The sequence below is a fragment of the Alnus glutinosa genome, chromosome 2, assembly GCF_958979055.1.
Source record: "Alnus glutinosa chromosome 2, dhAlnGlut1.1, whole genome shotgun sequence".
Taxonomy (NCBI): Eukaryota; Viridiplantae; Streptophyta; class Magnoliopsida; order Fagales; family Betulaceae; genus Alnus; species Alnus glutinosa.
Genome location: NC_084887.1, coordinates 38,332,594 through 38,347,053, shown reverse-complemented (window position 1 = coordinate 38,347,053; position 14,460 = coordinate 38,332,594). Strand labels below are relative to the sequence as shown.

At 36.5% G+C, this 14,460-nt stretch overlaps 3 protein-coding genes and 1 non-coding gene across 5 annotated transcripts; 1 reads left to right on the top strand and 3 right to left on the bottom strand.

The window, feature by feature from the left end:
• Positions 1-319: 319 nt before the first annotated feature.
• On the bottom strand, positions 320-2,794 carry LOC133860030 (large ribosomal subunit protein bL27c). The gene is made up of 3 exons (XM_062295659.1): positions 2,374-2,794; positions 751-852; positions 320-658 (listed from the first exon to the last, which is right to left on the bottom strand). Exons 1-3 carry the CDS (start codon positions 2,677-2,679, stop codon positions 479-481), a joined length of 588 nt encoding a protein of 195 aa, XP_062151643.1. The 5' UTR covers positions 2,680-2,794; the 3' UTR covers positions 320-478.
• A 1,829-nt stretch (positions 2,795-4,623) lies between these two features.
• LOC133860028 (arabinogalactan O-methyltransferase 1-like) lies at positions 4,624-5,723 on the top strand. Its single transcript, XM_062295657.1, has one exon. The coding sequence runs from the start codon at positions 4,695-4,697 to the stop codon at positions 5,574-5,576; it is 882 nt and encodes a 293-aa protein (XP_062151641.1). The 5' UTR covers positions 4,624-4,694; the 3' UTR covers positions 5,577-5,723.
• A 2,128-nt stretch (positions 5,724-7,851) lies between these two features.
• Positions 7,852-7,932, bottom strand: TRNAL-AAG (transfer RNA leucine (anticodon AAG)). Its single transcript has one exon. It is a non-coding gene; the product is annotated as a tRNA-Leu (tRNA).
• Positions 7,933-8,339: 407 nt separating this feature from the next.
• Positions 8,340-14,411, bottom strand: LOC133860031 (uncharacterized). Of its 2 annotated transcripts, XM_062295660.1 has the most exons (7): positions 14,203-14,411; positions 14,066-14,106; positions 11,100-11,157; positions 10,141-10,234; positions 9,613-9,697; positions 9,466-9,531; positions 8,340-8,932 (listed from the first exon to the last, which is right to left on the bottom strand). In XM_062295660.1, the coding sequence occupies exons 1-7, from the start codon at positions 14,309-14,311 to the stop codon at positions 8,813-8,815; spliced, it is 573 nt and encodes a 190-aa protein (XP_062151644.1). In that variant the 5' UTR covers positions 14,312-14,411; the 3' UTR covers positions 8,340-8,812. The 2 variants fall into 2 exon arrangements, with proteins under 2 accessions (XP_062151644.1, XP_062151645.1); XM_062295661.1 differs by lacking the exon at positions 10,141-10,234 and having other exon boundaries at positions 9,613-9,719.
• Between the last annotated feature and the right edge of the window lie 49 nt (positions 14,412-14,460).

Sequence of the window (14,460 nt, the reverse complement as noted above, 5' to 3'; positions counted from 1 at the left end):
TTTCGTGAATAAACACTCACTTGTCATTATAAATGGAGTGAAATAGTGATGAGATAAAAGTGTAGTTTTTAGCATTACTCATTTGTCAATAATTCTAAGATGTGAGCATGTGATTGAACAATTCTACAATTAATGCTCTCTTTCGTTTTGTCTACTTCGAGTCATGAATTGTGTATGTGCAAAATGCTTTCTTCATCATTTAATCCTTTTAATGATCAACAAATTACCAAATTCTAGAGGTAGTACCACTTTACAAATTACAAAATTATCAGTTTGAGAAAACTTTTCGTACCACTCGGCAAAAAGGAAGAATAGAAAAGAAACAAAATGAAACTCCATTTTGTAAATTTGATGCAAGTGTTTACGGCTACACTTTTGGACAAGAATATTAACTAGCATTGGACAACAAAAGATTAAACCAATCATTCAAATTTATATGCAAAGCGAAAAGATTAGGACAGAGGCCCGCCTTTCAGAATTAGCAAATGGGATTGCTATCTGTGTCATCAACAGCAGCAGCCATTACTAGTTGGGGCTGAGCAATAAAGCCTTCCTTTCTTGCTTTCTTGCGTTCACGTTGCAGCCTGAAGGATTCTCTCTTCCTCGCTCTGTAACTGTTTGGGTTCTCTGGCTGTACTACTCGTGGATAAACACTCACCTGTCAAATCACAAACTCCATATTCTAAGTCACTCTGGAAAGTGCAGCTCTTTGAAACAAGAATTGTAAGGTTTCGTAACATAAAAGGTGACCTTCTTCCTGTCAGGCCCAAACTTCTCAAATTTTACGAGACCATCGATCAAGGAGAAGATGGTGTGGTCCTTGCCAAGCCCCACATTCTTCCCTGCATGGAACTGAAATGTTGTAAAGGAAAACATTCAGAATCTCAGATGTCATTGAAAGATAGTATAACCCGGGGATAAGGTACCATAAATAACAAGTCCTGGAGTTTCTTTCTGGTAAGCGAACTCCCGGTATTTCTAGTAGAAAAGCTTGAAAGTATTTTGTGTAATGAAGTGGAAAACTACTTAGTACTAGAGCGACTGTATACAGGTTATCCGACTTACCCTCTATATTTAATTATAGATCTAATGAGTTTGATGTACTAGACACTACCCAATCATAAGAGTAGATATTGTTGTCACCACCAAGGAAGTTCATGTAATTCATCATGTTCCAATTAGTCATGATCATCAGCACAGACAAGTTAAGAGTAAAGGAATCATGTAGCCTCCATAATCCAACTCTCCCAAATAAGGGACATTCTTCACACAAAGGTAGTCAATTTATTTTCGCTAACGAATAACGATAGCCATTCTCAGGGGTATCATACACAATGCCAGAAACCCTTTAGTGCTGTATATGGTGAATTATCCCTCAATAATCTACCTCTTAAATGTAGCTTTCAGTTCCCAAAACTGGTTTGTTAGCCACAAACCTAGCTGTGTATTTTGAGTTTGAAACAAGCTGTTTCTCCTCAAAAAGGTTCCCAACTATTGCCAACCAAGCCCAAATAGAGAGTATATTAACTCATATCATCATCAAACTATGGATGCTCTCGTTGGACCCAAAAGCCTTAACTTTTGGGTGAAACCCTCATAAACTAGTTATATCCTCTACCTGACAGCTAGATTGTGTACCTAATCAATTTAAGCTTAGTAGGATAACGCAATTCCAAAGAAACAGAACTTTAGTACTTTTTGCCGATTACACAAGCACGAAGCATCATATCCTAGCTGAGAGTATATACACCAACCAGAGACCCACAAGGAGCACTAAGTTGGGCCCAAGCTTCTTTCACCACAGCAGTTTCCCCAGTAAAGACGGGCATTACCTGTTAATATATTCTACATGTATACAGTGAATATCACAGAAATGCATTTAGGACTCAAGCGATTCTAAGGGAAGGTGTTGTCCTTTGTGCTTGGTATAATTCTATAGTAGCTCATGAAATGGTCTCTAATCTTCTAAAAACCAACAATATCTGAGTTCCTCTTAGTTGTTACAACCTTCCCAGTTGGCCACTACAGCTAGCTCTGTAATTTTCTCCTCTTAAAAGTCATACCCATGAGCCATTTCAGTAGAACAATGAACACTAATTCACTTTTTGATTTTTTATTTTTTACGTGTGTCAAAGGAGAGCTAGTAACTATGTACAGGTACATGCAGTTCCAACAACCTAAGCCTCAACAAGAGCTAATCAGCAGCCCATCTCAAAACTATAGCAATAATTATAGACATCCAGCCATAACCGAACTAATAAACAAGGCAACATAAACTTAGTAATGCAGACCAAGCGAAATCATTATCTGAAAAACAATTACAACAAAAGCGTACCTAAGCCAAGACATATTAAAGTTGGGCATCAGATTTACCTTGGTACCGCGCTGGCGAACGATGATGGAGCCGGGCTTGGCGACCTGATCGCCGTAGATCTTGACGCCGAGTCTTTTGCCACAGGAGTCGCGCCCGTTCTTGGTACTTCCGGCTCCTTTCTTGTGTGCGTTTTGGATAGTCAACGGGAGTCTCCGTGGGAACGACAAGGATGGCTTGGGACCCGCCACGCGTACGGAACCTAAATTGCCTCCGAAGAAAGAGGACGAAGAAGAGCTCGAAGAAGCTAAGGTGAGCCCTCGGAACGCTCCAGCTAGGTTGAAGCTCATCGACGTTGCCACCGCCATTTGGGTGTGCTTGCTTTGAGAGGAAACCCAAAATGGTTCAGGGGAAGAAGATGAAGAACGAACGAGTGCGCAAGCTTGCAACCTTATCTTCGGACACTCTGATTTGGGGCTACACGATACCAAACGGCACGTCGTTCTGCGAAACTTATCTTAGGCGCCTTTTTTTAGTCGGAGACTATTATTTGGGATTTTATAAGAATTAACTTTAAGTCTGTTTGGGTTTGAAATTTTAATAAGTGCGATATAAAAATATTGATTTTAAAATGTGATATTTAAAATAATAATTTTAAAAAATGTAGTTAAACATTTAACAAAATCGTAATTTAATTTTTAAAATCGCAGATTAACCTTTAAAATTCTATGTTTTTTAAAAAAACACCCATTGCCTGCTATTTGAAAAAATAGTTTTCTATATTTTCAAATCGCAATTTTTTCAAAACGCAATTCTCAAATGGTTCATTTTTTGCAATTTGGTTTAAAATAGTATTTTTTATCTACGAAAGCGCAATCCCCAAATGCACCCTTAATTATATCTCCACATATCCATTTTTCATATATAAATGTTGTAAACGATTTCTTCTCTATAATAACCATGAACAATTGTTCCCAGAATAGTCAAATAAAATTTGAAAAAAAGTTTCTATTTAAATTAGATTGGAATGGAATTTTGTCGATCTTATTAAAAATATATGTAAGAATCACATAATTTAAATACATATATTAATTTAATAAATTGAATTGAAATGATTTTAAAAAATATATATACTTATTTAATAGACTGTTCAATCTAGTCTATTTAGTTGACATAAGTACTTAAATCGTATAATTTTCAAATGTATTTTTAATAGAATCAACCGAACATATAATTCTCACATGTATTTTAAAAAATATAAGTGAGAATTACATATTTTAAGAACAACTATTAATTTAATAACTAAACCTTCAATTAGATAGCTGCCTCGTCTTCATCATCAAATATCTAAATCCAAATGGTAAGAAAAGTACATCCACCTTATATGAAAAATATCTTTTGGTGATGCATCACACTCTTTTTATATTATTATTCTTTTGTTCCTCAATGAACTTGTTGATTGATTTGATTTCCACACGCTTCCCCCCCACTTCCCACCCAACAAAAAGCATACCAAAATCTCTCTTGGTGAGAATTTTGTATGGCCTCTAAACTGAAGAAAGCCATGCCCATGCCCATGCCCTTGTTGTTGACAGCAAGTTGGCTCCCTCATGCTCATGGCTGATCTATGAATATATGCAACCACCAAAAAAGCTTTCCAAACATGCGACCCTTGTGAACCCATGACTACCTACCTTATTCATGCCCCTTAAGAATGAACCTCTACCTTCCTTATGCACTAGTACTTAAAAAAACTAATACATTTTTTAATCCGGTTTATTAAATTAATCTATGCCATTTTTCATATGATTAACTCTCACGTCCCTTTAAAAATGTACATAAAAATTAAGATAAAAAATGAAAGGCCTATCCAATTTAGAGGAATACTATGTCTTTGTCCATCGACAATTAAAAGAATACGACAGCTATTGTCTGCAATATGAAAACTTTGGCTCTACCTCGCACTATTACTTAACTACTACTACTACCACTACCACTTGTTTATGTTCGTTAAACATTATCGAATCCGACAAAAACAATCAGCGAGCCAGATTAGGCTCTGGTTTAAATCGTGGCCAACGAATTCTAAAACAAGAGAGATCATGATTTTCAGTCCTGATTGGCTGGTACAGTGGTACTAATCTACTATCTTCTTAACCAGCTGCAGACGATTCAGGCCAACAGTAGAGAATGTACAAGTCTACGGATATGTATGGATATTTAAGTCAAAAGAATGAGATATCTTAGGGGAACTGGCCCCGTGTAAGTCCACTCCACCAATTAGTATCGCCACGTTCCCATCATATTTATAAGCATGACCTCTTTTGATAGCTAGTATAAAAGTAAGCAAACCCATAATACTCTCTCAAAGCCTCCTACAGTCATGAGAGACATGAAGAATAATCGCCGATTCATTCCCGAGAAGGCACGTCTCCTCGCCGTTCTAGCCGCCGGCGCCATCACCTCCGCGCTGCTCGTAATCGGCTTAGGCCGAACGACCAACGGCAACAACGGAAACTCCTTCTTCTGCGCCCTGACCAGCTTGCGAAGCACGAGAGTCGAGTCCACCGCCGATTTTGCCACGACGCCGACCCAGCTCATCGCCATTCTCCACTACGCCACGTCACGGGTGGTCCCACAGCAGTCCCTCGCGGAGATCAAAGTCTCCTTCGGCGTGCTTCAGTCCCTGGCGCCCTGCAACTTTCTCGTCTTCGGCCTCGGCCACGACTCGCTCATGTGGGCCTCCCTCAACCCACGTGGCACCACATTATTCCTCGAGGAGGACCCCAAGTGGGTCCAGACCATCATACAGCGCGCCCCCGTCCTACGGGCCTCCACCGTCCGGTACCGCACGCGCCTCTCCCAAGCCGACGACCTCCTCTCCTCGTACAGGTCCGAACCGGACTGTTCCCCCTCTAACTTGCGCCTCCGCAACACGCGGTGCAGGTTAGCCTTAACGGAATTGCCCGACGAGGTGCAAGGGGAGGAGTGGGACATGATAATGATCGACGCGCCGAGAGGGTATTTTCCAGAGGCGCCGGGGAGGATGGCGGCGATTTACTCGGCGGCGGTGATGGCCCGCGCGAGGACTCGGCCGGGCGTGACGCACGTGTTCCTTCACGACGTGAATAGGAGGGTGGAGAGGGTTTATGCGAAGGAGTTTCTGTGCATGAAGTATAAGGTTAATGGGGTCGGAAGGCTCTGGCACTTTCAGATCCCTCCAGCTTCTAACATGACCATTAATAATACTGGAAGTTTTTGCTGAAATGAACCAATTTTTTATTTTTATTTTTCATTTAATATTATATATGTCTGACAGTCCGAGTGTGATCCGATTAAATTTAGAGGTTTTTTGTTTTGTTTTTCAATGTATTATATCAATCAATGTCTCGATCGATGATTTTCTTGAGAATTTGTTTCTTTGCATAATCAATCCGAATCACTAATCACTTTTGACACTGCCAGCTAAAAGGAAAAGTTAGGAGGGAGTTTATAATGATAGTAAAAATGACTATTTACGTTGTGTCGGTTGCTTTTGCATACTGGTGAATGCGAGGAGGAGCAGGTATTGACTTTTGGGCCTTTGGCTTGCTTCTTTGTGGCTTTAGAATTTGTCTTTTTAATTATTACAATTTTTATTACAAATTCTTCACAAATTACTAAAATATAAATGACCACATGGCAATTCATTTAAGTTGGTGAGCGATTGGGCGGATTCTAATTTTTACTTGATCACTGTTTACGGTTTCTAATTTTTAAGGTGAGAGGGTCTACTAAGCAAATATTTGCTATGCAAGAAAGAGCACTTTGAGGGATTCTCCCTTCTTCAACAATGAAAATACTAAGAGCTTGTTTGGTAAATCATCCACAAAATTTTCATTTTCATTTTACTTCTTCCAAAAATATCAAATCAAAAACATTCTTACTTTTTTACACTTTTTACATCACATCAATAATTTTTTATTATTATTCAACCAAAAAAATTCACTACAAAACAAAACTTTTTCACTTTTCTATAAAACATTCTCAAATTTTCTATCACATTAATCATTTCTCATTACTATTCAAATAAATATTCCAATTCACAATCACTTACCAAAATAATAAATATTCCAATTCCAATTCTGTCTTCTGTTAGTTACTAAAAATAATAATAATAAAAAAGTCAACAGAAGTAACATACCTAATATAGTAAACTACTACTACTTCGGGCTTCCCTTAAGTTGCTCAAATGGCAGTGAAATCTTCCACTTAAGTAAAATCCCTCCTTTGTACTTAACATTTTGCTCTGTGTCAATCTATCTTAGTCATTGCTTTGTGCACAGATTGTATGACCGACTCTATAACGCAAGTGGTAGTTTCTATGTTACCGCAGATGCACGTTTTTGTTAGCTAGGCTTATTTATAACAATTGTTAGTATGATCTGTGTTTCTAAAGTAACTGTAACGGGATACCTATAATGTGAGTCCATGTAATATTCTAAGCTTTGTCTCAGTTTGATGGTATCTAAGCTTTGTCTCAATTTGATTGTAATTTTGTTACCCTTTGGAAGTGATTAACGAGATTTCCTCTTTTCCCTTAAAAAAAAAAAAAAAAAAAAAAAAAAGTAAAATCCCTCCTTTTAGAATTTTGCTCATACTAGAAGCAAACGGTTGCAGAACAAGTGCGAAAAGGAAGTGAAACCCACCACTTGAGGAGATAGAATTGTCTAGCAATGGTGGGCTCTCACCATAGAGTTGCAGGGGTAAGATCATGCTATTTTTCGATACACTCAATCTACAAGTCACTAGTGACACATGCCTTTTTCAGGTAGGAAACTCACCATTTTTATTAGATATTGACAGAGACTCTTCTGGTCATTGTTGGGATTTTTTTTTTGATGGATTTGTCTTAAATTCGTTGCAGAGCTGACAATTTTTAACACAATATATAGATGTAACATTAGTTTAATATAAAATAAACGAGTTAGCAGTAAGAGATTTAACCCATTTAATTAAATGGATTAGGTGAAAGTTGACTTATATAAAGTCTTATAGCAGTAAGAGAATTCGTATTCTCGTCTAATTGAATTTACCGAGTTATCAGTATTGTGTCTCTAGTTAGTTAAGCCTATGCAATCCTAAGCACCTAGAAGTAAGAATGGTGTAAGAATTTTTATTTTTTTTATAAAATAAATAAATAATGCTATAAACCACAGTTTAATCTTAACACCGTTGATATGGTAGTGGCAACCAACCGTTATATTAGCCCTTGTTAAATTTATTTTTTTAAAAAAATTCTAACCGGTTAGTATTGCCACATCAGTAGGGTAAAATAATGATAGAATAAAAGTGTGATTTCTAGCCTGAGTAATAGTATTTCACAATTATCTTACTATGCTGATATGTCAGTGCCACTCTACCCTTAAATCAGCTCTTATTTTTATTTTATTTTTTTTAAAAAAAAAAAAAAAAAAATTAAGGTAGGTTGGCTTTGCCAAATTGTCATGTAGTAAGAATATATAACAATATAACATTACTCATTAAAAGAATATTACCCGTGTGGAAAGTGGGATTTGAACCCACGCCCTTTCGGACCAGAACCTTAATCTGGCGCCTTAGACCAACTTGGCCATCTCCACCTCTGCTTGCGCTCGGTCGTTGTAAACATGCTTCAAACCAAAATGTGGAAGAAAACAGCAGCTTCGCTTGCGGCCCGGTATGGTAATTTCCGTTCTGTGCAAGCACATTAATTAAACAGTTAAGCAACAACACAAATAGTTTGACCAAACTGAAACATGTTCAATGCATTTTAACTCCATTCCACGCTCCCCAGTCAAAACTCCCAACCTCTTTGTTGTAGCCTTGCACCTACTAACTACTTAAGCTGCTTAGATGACTCACGCGTAATACTCCTGTTTGCCCCCCTGACTTTCACTTCATAGCTGTAATTTTTTTTGTTTAAGCCGTTTGCTGCTTATTAACAGAGCAAATAGCAGAAATGCTTTTACCTACAAATAAGGATCCTTTTACAATTGACTACCCAGAGTTGTGTACAATTTAGGCAATCCCACAGAGAGGGAGTTGTTAAACCCACCAACCTAAAAAAGCTGAGCCCCACAACCCTCCTCTCTATAAAACAACCCAACAAATTGCATACAATTCAAACAACTAATTATAAGGAATCCCGATCCTTTACATCCCACTTTGAGTCTACCAATTACCTGATTCTAGTAGCAGCATTTTCTAACAAAGTACTCATAAATTAAGGAACTCATTATCAATATTTATGAGATCATATGAAAAATCACAAAAGCCAGGTGGGTCTTTCTCCTGTCATAGAAGAAGCTGGAGAAAATGTTTACTCCTGAGAAAGCCTCATACAACAGGCCAAAAACAGGTTCCCAATATTCGCATGCAGCAGTTGATTTCCGCTTTCTACTATCTACGAGACTACCGCCCACTTCCCTTGGGGCTTTATCAAAACTTCTTTCAGCACACTTCCTGCTTCCATTAACCATGTCATGTCTGCTGGGGCCTAAATAAAGGCGATACCCTCCTTTGAACAATCTCCTGAATCTGTTCAGGTGACAAAACCGATGCCCCATCCTCATAATTGGCATTTTCCATCTGCTTGCGCAACTGTCAAAAGACAAGACCCAAATGAGAGAGAGGGAGAGAGAGAGAGAGAGAATCCCTTCCCAAGGATCAATTGAACTTGCAATTAATCAATATATCACACTAATACGTTTTAACATATTCATGCTGCTAAGTAAATATTAGTTGGGCTCAATATTATGGAACCGACAGCCATCTTGCTGATAAATAAGACCCACTGTCACTCCATGTAAACCAGTACTTGCAACAAAACCAAAAATGGCCATCTAATGTAGCTAGTAAATAAATTTTAATCTTTTGTGTATCAGATAACAAATAGCTTTATAGATTCCAACTTGGTAATGTACTAAAATAGTTTATACTGTTCGATGACATAAATCAATCTCCCTATGCCTAGAGAACAAGTTTTTACCTATGTGAGCTTAAAACGCATATACATGGCCAATGAGCTTTAGCTCAAATAGTACTTCCTCCCTTTGTAGAAAAGTGTAGGGTGAGGTCGTGGGATCAAGTCCCACCAAGTGTGTAACTTACCAATAAAAAAAAAACACATGTACCTTCTCAAGAATTGCAGATTGGTCATCCAAGTGAAATTTCTGCATGTGCTTTAGCATCTCCAGTTGCTACAAAAGAATTTACCATTTATACTTCAGCAAGATCCATTTTCAACCAATAATATTCACCAAAATTGTGATAGGTTTTACCTGTTCCTGTAGTATTTGTTGATTACGCATTCTTTCAGTAAATTCATCTGGTCCAAGCTCAGCTTCATCACAGGCCATCTCTTCCCTATTATTCCATAGCATGAGTACTACTAGCAATATAGAATTAGAAATAAGAACTTTTCTTACAAAAAAAGAAGAAGATATTTTACGCCAGTTAAAGCTCTAGAAGGAAAGAAGAAACCGCTACTTACATATCAATAGAGGAAGTTCTAACTTAAAAACTTATCACTCACACAATAGGAAAAAAAAAAAAAAAAAAGAGAGAGAGAGAGAGAGAGAGAGAGAGAATAAACCATGTCTCTGCTTACGTTTGTTTTTCAGCAGCACACAGTCAAAGAGACAATAACACTAAAAGTATGAAGAAATTAATTTATTCAATCACCATCATTCTGCTCTACAAAATATTTTAAAAAATCAAACGCAAAAGAATAAGTTCTAAATGGCTAGCCAAATAACTTTATAAATGGACGTGCACACTTAACACACACACACACACACAGAGCTTACCTTGCAATAAATTTATAAAAGCGAATCATGAAATCCTGATCATTCTCATAAACCATATTCACTTTCCCCAGGCATGATAAACCAAACCTTGGATCTGTAGTAAAAAAGATCCACTTTTAAAAATTACACCAAGTTAATTTCCTATTCATAGTAACTTAAATAGGAACTTCCAAGGAATTAATATTGCAAATGGCCAGCAGAACTGTTGATGATCTGATTTACAGGACCAACATTGTCTATTTTGTTTGTAAATATAGCATCCTAACCATAACTTTCATGGAAGGAATTACATCAGCTTCTACAACACAAGATGCATATGCCAAGATAAATACACAGATTAAGCCTTTAGGAATAGACAAGCACATGGTATATTAACAAAACCCAAGTAATGTCTCTTTCCTCTTGAAGATTTACCCACCACAAAACCAAGTGAATATCAGATTTACCAATTTAACTTTATGCATTCCTTAATACCTTGATTAATTGAAACGTGTAATGTCATGTTCTCTAATTCCGTCATGTCACCTCATCTTGGATCATAAAAAGGGAAATGTTGCACAATACAGATATTTAGACTGAATTAATCAAAATTTCAAATGAATTCAGCAACTCCTCACTCAGTTATGCAGAGCAAGTAAGCCAAAGATTACCATGTAAACTACCAAAAAACAAACATGAATTTGAACTGCTTATGTTTCACAGGGTAAAAATTGGCTGACTCTCTAGATAAACTTCTCTTTGGTTGAACAGCAAATGCCTGCTACATGGAGGGGAAGACAGTTTTCCATTTAAACTTGACACTGAACTAATGCATTTCCACTGGTATGCTTTATTTCACATAGCAAACAACTAATCTCTATCTCCATTTTCTTTTGGCCAGAAAGTGCCTCATTTTTATCACTAAAAAAATCAAAGAAAATTTGAAGTTAGCACCAGTGAGCATTACAGGACAGACTTACCAACTCCCATCTCAAGAAATATCTCTTCTTGGATTGCAGTGGTTACAGCGACAGCTTCCTGCATAAGCAATAGACGTGATACTTGATAGGTCCTAGAAGAGAAATCATACTTAATACAGTGGTAGCATTTGCCACGTCAGCAGTAACATACATCCAATAACAACAAAAACAATTTTCAACGTAACAGTTATTATGCAGTGTTGTTTAAAACCGTCACCTACAACCGCTACAAGTGCAACAACAACAAAAAAAATGAAAACGCATTGCATGCGATTAAAACTTGAAATCACTCAACATGGAAAAATGATTATACTAGTGCCTAGTGAAACAAGTGGAAAAAGATAATTCTTACTTCTAATATGCAGAGGTATGTAACAGTGCTGACAACTAACAACTTCGACACACATACTCGCTTCTAAACTAAGCATGATATGCATTTCTATTACGTCAATGATTTTATAAACACGCAATATGATAGATTTTAGGTTCTGAGGGAACCTAGACCTTAAATTCTAAAAGAACCTAAACCTTTAAATTCTGATGGAACCTAAAACATTTTTCAAACACAAAGTTTGAGATTAATTCTGCTTACTTTTTATTAATCGCTCACGCCTATAAATAAGAAAATTACAAAGACATATAATAGGAGATGAACTCTTACCTCTACCCGAAGATAAACCCCTAATACAAATAAACTACTTGGAGATAACTCCTACTCTAACTTGAAGATAAACTCTTACAAAGAACAATAAAAACCTACTACCAAATGACTTCTGCACCATAGTGTTACAAGTAATTAAAAGACTTGACTTAAATAGATAATTATCATTATTTAACATAATTCTACTCTAATACGACTTCTAACTTCTCCCCATATTAATTCCATAACATTCATTTCCCCTTAGAATTCTCCTTGTCCTCAAGGGAAAAATCAAAAAATCCTCTTTTTCATTCATTTCCTAGGTGGGCGTCCCAAAGCTGGGTTCACTTCCTCCTCAGAAAGCCGCTTCAGTTTCTGTCACAATTGGATCTCCATCTTCACTGTTGTTTTGTTTGCAAGTGTCATGATTTGTGCAAAAAAAATGGTGTGGAACATGATGCATCTTGTGGGTCTTCTCAAATAACAATTCTTGTGGTGACCCATGTTGATGATGTAAACCATTTTGTTCAGACTTGGACACCGATGCTGGTGTGGCGTTAATGACGCAATGGTGCAGTATGTTCTATGCTATTGGATTTTCTACGCGGTGGAGTGGCTGGTCGGGTGCCTTTGGTTGTGATGGTGGTGAGGTTGACATTGCTTGTGAGTGCTGAGGGCATTGGACTTTATTTTTTTGTGCATCCAACACTTACTTTGAGAGAAGGCTGTGCAACTTGGCATTATTTTCTATCATCTTAGCTAAGATCTTGGTGTGCTCTACATTCTGTTTCATCAGCCCTTCGAACATGGTTTGAATGTTGGAAAATTGGTTTTCTAATCGGTCCATACATGGGTCTACCATTGGAGAGACGAACTTGACTCTGATACCTAAATGTTACGTAAATGATTTCACAAACACGCAACAGGATAGATTTTAAGTTCTGAGGGAACCTAAAACATTTTTCAAGCACAAGATTTGCAATTAATTTTGCTTACTACTTACGGGGATAAGTTTGAAGTCGTATTAAAGCATAATTATATTAAATAATGATAATTATTTATTTAAGTCTGTCTTTTAATTACTTGTAGCACTATGGTGCAGAAGTCATTTAGTAGTAAGTTTTTATTGTTCTTTGTAAGAGTTTGTTTCAAAGTTAAAGTAGGAGTTATCTTCAAGTAGTTTATTTGTATTAGGAGTTTATCTTCGGATAAAGGTAGGAGTTTATCTCCTATTTTATGTCTTTGTAATTTTCTTATTCATAGGCGTGAAAGATTAACAAAAAGTAAGTAGAATTAATCACAAACCTTGTGTTTGAAAAAAGGATTATGATACCAAAATGTTACGTGAATGATTTCACAAACATGCAACAAAATAAATTTTAGGTTATGGGAAAACCTAAACCTTAATTCTAATGAAACCTAGACCTTTAAATTCTAAAAGAACCTAAACCCTTTTTCAAACACAAAGTTTGAGATTAATTCTGCTTACTTCTTATTAATCGCTCACGCCTATAAATAAAAAAATTACAAAGACATATAATAGTAGATGAACTCTTACCTCTACCCGTAGATAAACCTCTAATACAAATAAATTACTTGGAGATAACTCGTACTCTAACTTAGAGATAAATTCCTACAGAGAACAATAAAAACCTATTACTAAATGACTTTTACACCATAGTGATACAAGTAATTATAAGACGGACTTAAATAGATAATTATCATTATTTTACATAATTCTACTCTAATACGACTTCTATCTTATCCCCATATTAATTCCATAACAATTTCCAATATGCAAATGAACACCAGCATTCATATCAGCAAAAGAAGGTCCTAATCAAACAGTTACACTGAAAAATTCCCATCTCAAAATAACATAAAAAAAAAAAAAAAAAAAAAAAAAGCACACCATAACTATGTCAAACTCGTATTAGGCATATAAAGAGAAAGTTCTACTTTCCCAGGTCTCATGTGATTAAAAATTCCAAGTTCAGAAGCAAAAGAGTACTGAGAATTAACAGAAAAGTCGAGATTCAATTGAAAACAAAATACTAAACAAACCAAGTTGATGAGAGAAGCACACTCAAATAATTGAAACTAATCAAACTATCAACGAAACCAATTCTGTGGACCCATTTCCCCTTTGCCAATACTAGATCAAATTACAACCCAATTTAGATAATGTTAAGAAATACTCCTACCACAATTTACAATAACATAAAACAAAGCTACACCCAACCAAATTTAAGCATAAAGTCAAAAAGAAAAGAGTAAAATTAAAAAAAAAAAAAAAAAAAAAAAAAAAAAAAAATTGGAAACTTACATGCTTATCCTTAACAGCGTCCGCAATCCTTTTCTTCACATCTGCAAGTAATCATCGAAAATCTTAGTAATAAAAAACTGCTAATAGTGACCCAAAACAAACTAGGAAGCAAAAGAAAAAAAAGATGGAAAAGGCACCTGGCTGGGAAGCGAGGAATGCGAAGCGGTCGAAGAGATGGAGAAACTGCTCGCTGGAGAGCATTCCAGAGCTCTGCAACTGCGGAGTGGCCGTAGAAGACACCGACATTTTTGGAGTCCCAGCCAGAGCCTCTTCTCTTCTCGAATGGCTATGCCTTTGTCGAGCACGCCTTCTTTTCTCGCTAAAAACCCAGCCTCACGAAACTTTATTTTTCTTTTTTTTTTACACAAGTATTATATTACGTGCAGTGCAGTATT